The following is a 12,676-nucleotide window of genomic DNA, read 5'->3' as shown; positions in this document are numbered from 1 at the left end:
AGCCTTGAGATATCAAGGGCGCGAAATCTAAATGTATCGTCTGCTATTTATCATAGTTCCAATTAACAGCTAACTTGACACCTTATTACAGGTTCGTACCGCCCTGACCCAAACAATGGATGGTGTTGTTCCTAGAGATATTCAAGCCGTAAGACAATTGAGTGGCTCACTTGAGCTGGTGGCCCAGGAATCAGCAGAACTATCGCTAGAAGCACAGGTAATGGGACGATCTGGACGACTATGAGAAAATTTAACGTTATTCAATCGAATGTACACTATACCTGATGTTGTCTGTATTGATCCCAAACTGCATTGATTCCCCCTTCTCCCTGGCCGGCTATAATATGCGCGATTTTTCCTCTGTCCTTTTCCAATCGGATCCCTCTTCCTCCCTGGCATGTTATCCCCCCAAACTGCATTGATCCCCTCTCCTCCCTGGCCGGTTATCCCCCAAACAGCAATGCATATTCATGGGAATGTGAAAATGGTGGATACAACAGGCGCATCTATTTTTGATTTCTTTGATTAATCTAATTATCGTGAAAATTTTTTCCGTCAGGAATCCTCCCTCTCTATATACAAACGCGCTGTAGAAGTTATTTCTAAAAGCGCAACGGATGTTGAGCTAGCACAAATCGAGATCGCTTCTCAGAAATCGCTGTCAACCATGAGTAGTTTCATCGCTGCTGCTTCATCAACCTCGGAGAAATTGTTCTCGACTCCTTCGGGAAATACTGCCAATCTTCATAAGGTGTGAACATGCTTTCTTAATATTGAAATCAGCATCTCAAATAGACCTCTTTACCTTCGTTGTTTGTTGTCCCATTCCAGTCCATGTGATGACATTTTTCTTTCATATGTAAATAGACCCCTTGCACTGAGTCCCAAGAGAAATTGTTCATGGGCCGGGAACAAAACAGTAGAAATTTTTGTTTTTGCATAAGAAAAGACGGCCTATTTAATGTTCATCACAATAGAAAAATTCTCAGGGGAATGTCACGTGGTCTAGAATGGGTAATTTGCATATGAAGGTAGAATAATCTAGAATAATCCTTTGTGCGTGACAAGCAAAGCATATCTCGGAAGTGGGCTATAGCTTTTACATTTTAGTTTCTGAAGAGTTTCGCTTTTTGCATTGCATGTATGTTTTAGAAATAAAATATGTTATTGAATTCGTTCTTCTCTTTTTCCATTGTTTAGGCTCAAGCCGTAGCACAGGGCTTGTTACATCTGACTAACACTGTAGCAAACGCATCATTAGTCAACAAGCTTCCTGAAGAGAAAGAAACCGTGTTTAAATCCAAATACTTACAGTTGTCAGTCAAGAAAGTGACGTCAAATAATTTAGAAAAGGCTGAATTTAACACTAGTGGGAATGCACGGTTTGTTTTGCCTGAAGAAGAAGGAATGATACAAAGGATTGGTGACAGTGAAGTTAGCGCAGTGGTAAGTACTAATTGACAGAAAAATATAAAATTAGCTTTCAATACACATTGCAATTTTTCTACTTTTGGAAGGGGATCATATTCACCTTTTTGGAGAGTCATTTTCGACCAGGGAATCATTTTAATTCTAATAATGGCTCAAAACAACACCTTATCAATTGGCCAGTGTTGTTTGACTCTTAATGAACCTCTTTACCTTGGGCGTAATGTTTTCCCATTTTAGGCCACGTGTCATTTCCTAGAGTTTCATTTCTCTGTTTAACGGTTGTGCATGAGAAGAAACATGAATATGGATACAACTCAAGCAGAAGATGACGCCCAAACGAAATACATCTATTTCATAGTGTTAATGAATACTTCTAGGAGTTAAAGTACAACTCTTTAGTGTATAACTAAAACAGTGGCTTTGACTTCTTGTGTAGTCTAAATAAATACTACTCCTTTGAGAAAGTAACAAAGATTTCACAAAGGGTCGTCGGTAAAATGAAGAGTCGAACTGATGACTCTTTTGAAGGTGTCATTTTAGGGTCAAAAAATGACTCCTTTAAAAGGAGTCAAAAAGGTTTTACAGCTAGTATGACAGCTTCTGTATCTAATTAAGGTACATGCCTCGATATTCTTCTATAATTTACTCCTCGCCATCTTCTTTAGATCTCTGAGATGAGTGTCAATCCGTTCAGTGGAACAAACTCCTCGCGCATGGTCAAGTCCTCAGCCATGTCTTTAGTCTTGATGGGTGATAACTATCAAGAACTAAAAATTGAAGGTCTTTTGTCTCCCATTGATATCTTTCTGCAAAACAAGGAACCACAAGAAGAGGTTTGTTAAGAACGTCTTCTATCTTTTTTTTAGAATAAGCAATCTGTTCAAACTTGAATCAAATGAACTTTGAAAGCTTTTTCGTTGTTTCTCTCAGTCGTCTGTGCTCTGCTCTGCTCTGCTCTGCTCTGCTCTGCTCCTCTCTTCGTTAATTTATCTTGCTCTTTAAATATACAGAAAGAACTAAACACAACTACCACTCCACCGAAGACCAAGGAGATGCCCATGGCAGTCCACAAAGTCGTCCTAGAGCGTCCTGAAAATGCCATCATTGCAGACATTATACCAGAAAATAGATCAGCAACATTCAACGTCTACTTCAGATACAATTCCCAACCAACCCTGACAGAATACGACTTCCTTGATACTCTTCCTCGTTATCCCGTCAACGAGTCATCAAACATCACTAGTCCAGGGCCTTACACGTTTTTTGCCTTAAGTGAACGGACCAATGGAAGTGGGGACTACTTCATAGGAGTAATTCCTGTGGACAGTCAAGGCAGTGTAACTCAGGAACAGCAGTTAAATTACACATTTGATGTCTATTCTTCTGGTTGCTATTTCTGGAGCGAAATTAAACAGATTTGGACAAGCGAAGGATGCAAAGTATGTAAATAGTTAATCATCTAGTTTTTCATGAATTGAAGGCTTCAGACAAATTGATCTTGTAGGTTTGATAACAGCCATCACTGCAATTCATTGATTCTTTGTCACGAGTTAAGCTAGCAAATAGGCCCTTTGCAGCTAAGCAATCACGTTCTGATTAATTCACTGAGAGTAAATGAATGGACATTTTGATTCCCATGGGTGAAATATACTGGTGAGCAAACAAAATTTCTAACAACCTGTTTTGAGAGATCGTAATAAAACTGCATTTCGTAACACACTGGATACACATCTTTTCATTCAGTTCTTTACAAGTAGCTAAAAAGAATTACCAATTTAATATAAAAATATAAATTTTGCCCTACAGTACACTGGACACGTGACAGTAAACTGCAAAGGGCCTATTTGTAGCTCAAAGCATTAACATAAAGAAATTTCTAGAATTTTTCGCTCGCTGACCTAACATAAGTGCAATTTTTTAAATTTCTTCAAATTTGCATCGAATCCTGAAACAACCTCAGTGTTGATCTATGTCAAGGCCAGCTACCTCCGCGATCTTGGGATTTAGCTTCATAGGTTTTGGGGATCCGAGGAAAAAGAATCGGAGAAGCCGGAGTAAAGTCCTCAAATCAATTGGTAAACTCAATTGTACTCACATGGAATGAATTAAGAGTCAAGGAATCAAACCCGCGAGTCGTCCGGTACGAGAGAAATCTGCCACTTGTTTCATGCCATTATGCTAATCGACTCAAGGGAATATTACCCTGGAACAGATTTCTCGTTGACAAAGCAGCAATCTTGTAAGTCAAATAGGTCACTTGTATAGTGGTAGTAAAATGACTGCTCCATCGTGCAAACGGCCTATTGTACGAGTTCCTTTGCAATTTTGCAGTTAAACAAATAACTAATTTTTGCATGCATGTCTGTACGCGAAGCTTGCAAAGGAAGAGGAGTGGTTGCAGAAATTATATTATATTATATTATGGTTTGTTCTGATATTGCAGATTGGGAACAAGACGTCCAGATCAATGACCCATTGTCAATGTACGCATCTCACATGGTTCGGTGGAGACCTATTCATTCCCCCAAACAAACTGGACTTGAAAAAAAGCATAAATAATCTAGCCAATCTTTACGAGTCTCCTGCTTTGTTAGCTACAGTTTGTCTTGTGGCCACGATGTACGTAATAGCCTTGGTATTTGCTCGGCGCTGGGACAAAAAAGACACTACAAAAGTGGGCCTTATTGCTGTGCCTGATAACGACCCGACAGATCGATTCCGTTACGAAGTGACAGCATACACAGGCAGGATGGGAAGGTCAACCACAAGCAATGTCTCGATTATACTTTATGGAGAACTAGCAGAAAGTCATCCAATCACGTTGATAGACAAGGAGAGGCAAGTCTTTGAATCAGGAAGCGTGGATTCATTCTTTGTCACCGTTCCTCAAGCTTTAGGTCCTTTGAACTACATCCGAATATGGCACGATAATTCTGGGTCATGGCCTGCGTGGTACCTTAATCAGGTCATCATTCGGGACATTGATACTGATGAGCGCTTCGTGTTTTTGTGTTACCGCTGGTTTGCGTGCGACGAGGACGACGGTCAAGTTGAACGCATCATCCCGATAGCCGGGAAAGAAGAGCTTCAAGAATTCACATACCTCTTTCGTAATCGTGCAAAGAAGGATTTCTCTGATGCACATCTGTGGTTTTCGATCGCTCTTCGTCCTCCACGCAGTCAATTCACTCGCGTCCAACGAGTCACTTGTTGTCTTTCTATCCTTCTTTGTACAATGTTGGCAAATGTCATGTGGTATGATATCCCACAATCAAAGAACAATACAGTTATCTTTGAGTCTGGTTTCATACGCATTACATGGCATGCAGTTGTCGTGGGATTTTATTCGAGTTTGATCGTCTTCCCCATTAATCTTCTCATCGCGCAAATTTTTCGAAGCCTCGAACGACGTCCAAAGAAACCACGAAAACCTGCACACGAAAAGAGCGAAGAAGCGAAGGAGGTCCAGAAATCCGTCCTGAAACTCAATGACATTCACACCATCACGCGAACAGATTATTCGGAATATTACCCTGGAAAAGATTTTTTGATGAGCCCCAAGAAAGTATGTTTAGATCCGCAAGATGCCTACGATGATGATGATCTCCTGTGTCTTTTGATGGAAAACCGTCTGTTGGATGAACATTATCTAAAACACTCGACACAGCCAACGCTACACACGCCTATTAAAATAGGGTCAAAAGACCTGTTTAAGAGTGACATCCAGCAACCCTTTGATCAGGATGATATTAGAAAGAAAGGTTAGAAAAGAATGATTTAAGTAATAAAGGGGGGCGGAGGGAACCTTAATAGAACTGGTTTTCGTGTTGTAACGGAAGTCATTTTTCCATATGGTGCATATCAGCTTACAGGATCTCTTCCTGATTTAAAAGCCCTTAAAAAATAGATAGGTATTTACTACTACTTTTTTTTTTTTAGCTTTTTGCGTTGCTGAGATATTCAATATAGAAATCACGAAGTGATCCTTAAAGAAAAGCAAATCGTCAAATAGAGAATATCTTGTGAGAATTGCCCTATTTCACATGACGTCACATCAAAACAATCTATCGTTTAAACGCAAAGGATCATGGTCGTCGGAGGGGGTCAAATCAACGCAAATTCACCATAAATTGTTCTAAAACCCGTATCAATCCATGAAGAGAAGTAGGATAGCCAGCAAACGCTCAGAATATTTCTTAGTACATATTAACACATATTATATCTGTAAACCAGGCCATTTTAGATTAAACTGTTTCGCTAGGGACAAATTTTGTTGAATTTTCTACTGGATTTGGCGATTCTATCCCCACATAAACAATCAGTGACGTCATAGGGAAATAGGGCAATTAGCTCAAAATGCTTGAATCTTATTTGAGCTAGTTCTCGCCTATCGCCTTTGGCTCCGACAAACGTTTTTTTAAATGGTACATAACTTATTATCAACAGCATCTACCAGTCCTGTGTCTGAATGCAGTCTCGACTTTAACGACAGCTCACAACTAGTCAAGCCCGAGAAGCCCAAACGCAATCCAGTCATCATCAAAGTGCCCAAACCAAAGTTCCTGCTTCCCTGGTGGTTTGTATTTGTGGCGTGGTTTCTCTGCATAAGCACATCTCTCGTTGCAGCGTTCTTTACCTTGCTCTATGGACTGAACTTCGAGAAAAAAGTCCAGGAGGAGTGGCTTACCGCTATGTTCATATCCCTGATTCAAGATATCTTTATCTCCCAGCCTCTCAAGGTTATTGGCTTTGCATTGTTTTTCGCTCTTATTCTCAAGAAACCTGACAAAAGTGAGGAAAGTCTTAACGCGGAGCTGGCGAAGGACGAGGAATGGCTGAAACAGAATCTAAGAGGACGAAGACGAAATGCACTCATAGCTGAACAACCAAAGTACATGGCTCCCGACGAGGTAAACCACCTTTTAAAATAGATCTTTAAGGCGCCAATTTAAATCTTTTATTCATTTCCAACCGTTATATGAGTTTGCAAGCAATAGTCCCCTTCACAGATCGTTACGCCATCTTGAAAGGTAATCGTGCCTGTGCATCGAAGCGAGGATGAGCGACGGCGGTAACCTTGCAACACCTTGAAAGATAGACTATTTCGTTGATACGGCGGCTCTCTTGAATGCAAGACATTATTTGGTGTCCAGGGGGCAAATAAAGCTTTGTTACAGTAATGACCTCGATTGATATTAACAGCTCACCACAAGAGAATACAACACCGAAAAAGATGGATTAAGTCGACACATCGATCACCCATAATAAAAAGACAACTTACAATACTCTATATATATTTTTCGTCATCTTTGATGGCCGCCAAATCTTCGAAGTAGTCTATAATTCACATGTCTGTATCATTGCAATGTCACCGCCATTCTCGATTCGATGCACAGACACTGTTACCTTTCAAGATGGCGCAGGGATTTGTGAAGGGGACAATCGTATCAATTAGTGAAGACGAGTGCTCAAATGAAGCAAAATCATTCCTTCCCTTTAGTGTTATGTTTTTAGCTAGACAAACGCCTAAACAACGACGAAAAAAGACTGTTTTTGCTTCCATATAGTTTCTAAAGCATAAATTTCAATTTTTTTCAATGCTCAGTTAAAAAAAACAGTTGAAGATATTTATGGGAGCTCATAACTTTTTCAAGAATGCACAAACTTCAATTGCAGTTAATGGTTACCAATAAGTGACCTAAATATCCCTCTTTTGAGACAAAAACGTCAAAGAAGTTCTTTTGTGTGCAGGAGCGATATTGAGATGGAGAGGGAGGTTTAAGCATCTCTGTTTTAAATCCACTAAATTTTCAAGTCTTATTCTGACACTTTTAGGGCGCTTTCCATTAAGTCGGAACCAATCGGCCAGAGCGCTAACGATCAGTTATGGTACTTGGGACCAACGCGGCCAGAACCGACACGAGTGAAAAACGTCTGCGCATGCTCTAAATCCGTATGCAAATTACTCAAAACATATGTAAATTTGACTTTCAAACATGCCTGATAAATTGGACTTCACAAAATGCCAAAACTTGGTGTCCATGCTTAAAACTTAAGGGTAATTCTTTCATATTGTGTTTGTTAATACAGTATCTTGGTCTGACAAAAGCATACTCATGAAATGTTTTGTATACTTGGAGAAAACAAACATTTATTTCCTCACCCAAACTCTTCAAAATTTTTAGAAAACGTGCTGAAATGCACGTATGCGCAGAAGTTTTTCTCTAGTGTCGCCCGAACCAGTTCTAAGAACTGTAGAGCACCACTTGAGAACTGGCCACTCAGACCGATCGGTTCGACTTGAAATCGTGGAAAGTGCCCTTAGTGTTATACATACCAGTCTACGTACTATACGAGGCACCCACTTGCGATGCCTCTCCGTGGTTCTTGATCTAATTTCATCTTTACCTCCGTATGCAAATTACCCATTTCAGACCACGTGACATTCTCCTGAGAATTGTTCTTTTATGAGGAATATGTTAAAATATTTACACATGAAAGAATCAACTTTCAAGAGTGGCATCTCATGCTCTGTAATGGGGCAACAAACAGTGAAGGTTAATAGGTCTATTGCTTCTTGTCTGAAAAAAGTGTGATTTTAGAGTCGTTTTCCCCACAGGCCATGTTAAAGAAAGCCCGGATTCGCCGTTTCAAGGAACGTAAAATGTATTCAGTCATTCGAGAGATTGTCTTGTACGCCATGTTCGTATGGGTTGTGCTGTTGACAGCTTACGGACACAAGGACCCTGACGCGAATTTGTTGAATCAAGGGATGGAAAACATGCTGACGGGAACCGGAAATAGCTGGCTCGTTGATTATAAACCCAAGAAAGCAAAAAACCAGACAGATAGAAAGTTTCTTATGGTGAGTAGAGCTAGGGTTACTGTCTTACATTTAACATCCACTCATCCATCCATCTATCCATCCATCCATCCATTTATCCATCCATCTATCCCTCCCTCCCTCCATCCCTCCCTTCCTCCCTCCCTCCCTTCCTCCATCCCTCCCTCCCTCCTTCCATCCCTCCCACCCACCCTCCCTCCGTCCATCTATCCTTCCATCCATTCATCCGCAGGTCATAATATTTTAGCAAATAATTTTTTTAACTGTACCTTTAATTTAAAGGTGAGTGGAATCGAAAAGTTCTGGAACTGGACTAACAACACTCTGCTGCCCAGTTTATACAACGGACCTTGGTACAATGGAAAAAGTGACGTCAACGGATACATGGCAGACAGAACGTCATGGCGGATCGGAGTTGCAAGGGTTAGACAGTTACGAGTCAAAACAGGTAAATCAGTTATCGTTTGCACCATTTTCCATACATTGGTTCACTGTCAAACATAAAGCGCTCAAGTGAGGTGCCAAGGTACTTTCAAAGGATTATTCAAATTTGAACCTTGCAACCTCGACTGAAGTATATGTGTTTGACCAGTGAACAGATGTATGGAAAATGATGAATACATGAACGTACTGCTTACGTGTTGCTAAAGCGACTGTGAGAAACTGATATAATAATAATAAATAATAATAATAATAATAAACTTTATTTATGTGTCAAAAATATATAGCAGTTTCCCACTAAGTAAGGACAGCTAACCTACTTAAAAACAATATGTGATATGCTCACCGTGGCAATGCATGTTCCATAATGTCTTGATATCGTGGTGCTCATATAACGTCATGGCCACCATACTGGATGATCTCCAGTAACAAATGTTGTCATCGGTTACTTTTATGTATCACCTTCTATTGCGTCCTTGTCTAATGCATGATAATTTCTTTTTGAGACAGCCTGAAAAACTCAACAACAATAACAAAACAAAACTCATTATGTTTATATACTTTGTTGTATTCTTTCTCCAAATAAATGTATTCGTTTGTGCAATTTCGACTTTTAGTTTCAGAAATATTCTAGATCAAAATTCCAGTATTTCACGTCCAGACGTTGTGGTTACTGAATACTCCAACCCCCTCCCCCCTCGAGACTGGTTCCTCTAAGTTGACATTTGTTTTGACCTTACCTAAGTTGCTCCTTGTGTCCTTTTCATCCTTAGATACATGTGAAGTGGCAAATGTGTTTAAAGGTTTTCTACGTGACTGTAATGTACCTTATTCCTGGAACGCCGAAGAAATAACCAAACAATTCAAACCAGGATGGTTGCGAGCTCCTTCCAACTTCACATCAACCAATCGCGCATGGCGGTACCGAGAAAGCGTTGAGCTGAAATCCCTCCCATTCCTCGGACGCCTGGCCTTCTACAGTGGAGGAGGTTACGCCGAAGACCTGGGACCAACGATCGAGGAGGCCAGAAGAAAAATTCAAGAGTTAAAATCGCATAACTGGATTGACAAGCAGAGTCGAGCGGTATTCGTCGAGATAACGATATACAACCCGCATACCAACATGCACTGCGTTGCGTTTCTGATACTTGAAGTGTCCGCCAGCGGAGGCGCGTTCCCATTCGTCGAGCTTCTCGTCACGAGGATAGACCGCTACACAGGACAATTCAAACTATTCGTACTCATCTTTGAGCTGGCATTTGTCGCTTTCACCATATTCTTCACGTATAAATTGATCAAAGGGATGATAAACATTGGCCCTATTTATTATTTCAAGGAGTACTGGAACTGCACGGAGCTTGTGTTGATTTCACTTTCCTGGACGTCCATTGTGCTTTACTTCGTAAGATTCAGCATCAACGCCCTGACACAAAGAGAATACCGCAAGAATCCCAATGAATTTGTGAACTTCCATCCACTGGCAGCCAGCGATGAAGTCTTTGCTTATATCTACTCCTTCGTCGTGTTCTTGGTATCTCTAAAATTCCTTCGTCTGTTCCGATTCAACCGAAGAATGTCATTACTTGCGTCTACACTGAAGAACTCGGCAAAGGAACTAATGTGTTTTAGTCTAGTATTCGGTATAGTCTTCATGGCATTCGTGCATTTTTGCGTTTTGGTGTTTTCAAAAGACCTTTATATGTTCCACACCGTCATGTCTTCTGTGGAAACCCTGATAAGCGTCATGCTTGGGAAATTTAGTTACGAACGTCTTCTTGAAACGAACAGAGTGTTAGCACCTGTCATGTTCTTCTTCTACAGCTTCCTCGTTGTCTGGGTCCTCGTCAACATGTTTATCTCGATCATCATCGAGAATTTCCAAGCGGTGAAACGCAACAACGATCTACAATCGAATGAGTACGAAATAGTTGACTTCATGACCGACCAGTTCCGTGTCTGGCTTGGCTGGAGTACATGGGGATTTATTTTCTCGTCCAAGAATAAAGTCAAAAACTATCCGATGGGTAAACCCAAGTATAAAAGGAGAAAGAGGGTCGACCAGGCCGAGAACTTAAAGAACCGTGTAGATCTACTGGTGAACATGATACAGACGGTGTACTTTGAAAAGGAGGACTTTCTGCGCAACGATGGCGAAGTCACGTATACGTCAAGAGAAAATCCAATGTATTAACGCTGTCCCTCTCACTGTTGTGTAGTTCACGCCGGGTGTCGTGGTCGTCAGCAAGTCCCGGCTGAACCACACATATGAGATGAGTTTGTTTGATGTTTTATTTTCTCTCTTGCCACGAGGGGTTTTCTCCGTGTTCTATCTCCAGTTTTGCCGTCCCTCGTTAAAAATCAACATTTGAGTTGTTTGTTGTGTAGTATAATAGTGAATGTAGTGCGGTTGTGTGTGGAGCGAGCGTGGGGGGAGTGATGGACAGTGATTGTTGTAAAATATATTCTTTTTGATGTAAGGTCCTGTTTCAGAGTTCACATGTTTTTTAATTTATTGGCGATACTACGAAACAACCTGGGGGCAATCATTAAATAAAAAAAATCACAATCAATGCACGGCTAGTTCACGAATAAAATTTTGATTAAGCTTGTAAGGTTTTGCGAAGGAAGCAAAACCAGAGAATCTGGACAAAATCCCTCGTAATTGCCACTCCTATACTTCGCCCAAAGAATGCTTTGCGTATTTGGGAATGACACCATGAAACGTTCTTTCTTTCTTAAGCTGAACATTATCATGATAGATAATAATGTCATAGGGACTGCTGGAACAGTCTTTGAAGAAAATTGCGGTATTCATAGACGAAATATTCAGTTACTCCTTCATACACGGCACATTGCAGAGTCATGATTTTATTTTTTAAAGCTGCAGCACGTACTTAGTTATATAGAGCGGTTTTGATATCAAACCTACGGTACGCTACGGTGTATACGGCATTTACACGGTACACCCATGCCGTAATACTGAAATGACTTCCCATTGTCTACAGTAATTCTCCTAATCACAAGGCTACGGCAACAGTGTAGTTTCGAATTTGCTTCTTATCTTACCACTTAACAGCTTTAGCAATCACAATAACTGTTGAATAGTTGACGTCACCTAAATTATAAGTTATTTACTATTTTAGTTGACGTCACTTTAATTGAAAATTCACGTGTCAACGGTCTGAAAATCAGAAAAGAAAACTTCACGCATTCTTTGGCCTAAAATAAACCCTCGGATTCACATGACCGTTGGTTTGGCGCGTATTGACTATTTTTGGTGATGTCATCTACATAGCGGGATCTAAGTTAGATAAATTTATCTAGCTATAGTCAACAGTGTGACTAAATGCATTGTCTGGCTAGATATCGCGCTTTAGAGGCAGGTTCATGAAAAAATCGTTATGGCCACATGTAATGAATATTAAACAAAAATTAAATGTTTGGATGTGTTTACATTTACAAATATATAATATGTGTTTATATTTACAAATATATAATGATTCAGTTCGAGAGAGAAACTCTTGTCAAAATGAAAGAATTGAAAAAAAACTAAAAATGTTATTTTAAAATCTTAAATGCGCACAGTCAATTTCCTTCTAAATCTTTTCTCTGCTTTTTTTATTCCTTCAGAACATTCTCTTGATTTTGATGGCACATGTTGAAAATCACTCGTTCGTAAATTACTGTATACGTAGTGATAATAGTGCAAATAAATCGAAAATATCTGACAGAACTTTGTTTACTCTTGTTTATTCGCTATCCATTTTCTCTTTCCATTTATCACTCGTATTCGTTTATCTCTTTCTTTCGTTCATCCATTTTTGCGTCCCATGACCCTATCTTTATTCATTCGTGGAGTAAGTGCATCATAGCTTCGTGTACCAGCTTCCAATAGACCTCTTTGCTTGTGACGTTAAAGGAGCTCAATTTGGAGGAAAAAACTAAAGAACTTCAATCTGA

General features: G+C 40.0%; 1 protein-coding gene across 1 annotated transcript in view; it reads left to right on the top strand.

The window, feature by feature from the left end:
- LOC116294509 (polycystin-1) overlaps window positions 1-12,157 on the top strand; it is a 36,849-nt gene extending 24,692 nt beyond the window's left edge. Inside the window, exons 11-20 of the mRNA XM_031702129.2 lie at window positions 92-217; window positions 560-751; window positions 1,201-1,446; window positions 2,097-2,264; window positions 2,442-2,870; window positions 3,875-5,192; window positions 5,878-6,341; window positions 8,051-8,296; window positions 8,558-8,723; window positions 9,490-12,157. Of these exons, the coding sequence (XP_031557989.2) occupies window positions 92-217; window positions 560-751; window positions 1,201-1,446; window positions 2,097-2,264; window positions 2,442-2,870; window positions 3,875-5,192; window positions 5,878-6,341; window positions 8,051-8,296; window positions 8,558-8,723; window positions 9,490-10,907 (4,773 nt within the window). The 3' untranslated portion in view covers window positions 10,908-12,157. The remainder of the gene's footprint in view (window positions 1-91; window positions 218-559; window positions 752-1,200; window positions 1,447-2,096; window positions 2,265-2,441; window positions 2,871-3,874; window positions 5,193-5,877; window positions 6,342-8,050; window positions 8,297-8,557; window positions 8,724-9,489) is intronic.
- The last annotated feature ends 519 nt before the right edge of the window (window positions 12,158-12,676 follow it).

The sequence above is a fragment of the Actinia tenebrosa genome, unplaced genomic scaffold, assembly GCF_029948245.1.
Source record: "Actinia tenebrosa isolate PJP-AT-01 unplaced genomic scaffold, QUT_ActTen_1.0 PGA_scaffold11__36_contigs__length_13525064, whole genome shotgun sequence".
In the NCBI taxonomy this organism is placed as follows: Eukaryota; Metazoa; Cnidaria; class Anthozoa; order Actiniaria; family Actiniidae; genus Actinia; species Actinia tenebrosa.
This window is presented reverse-complemented; position numbering and strand designations above follow the sequence as displayed.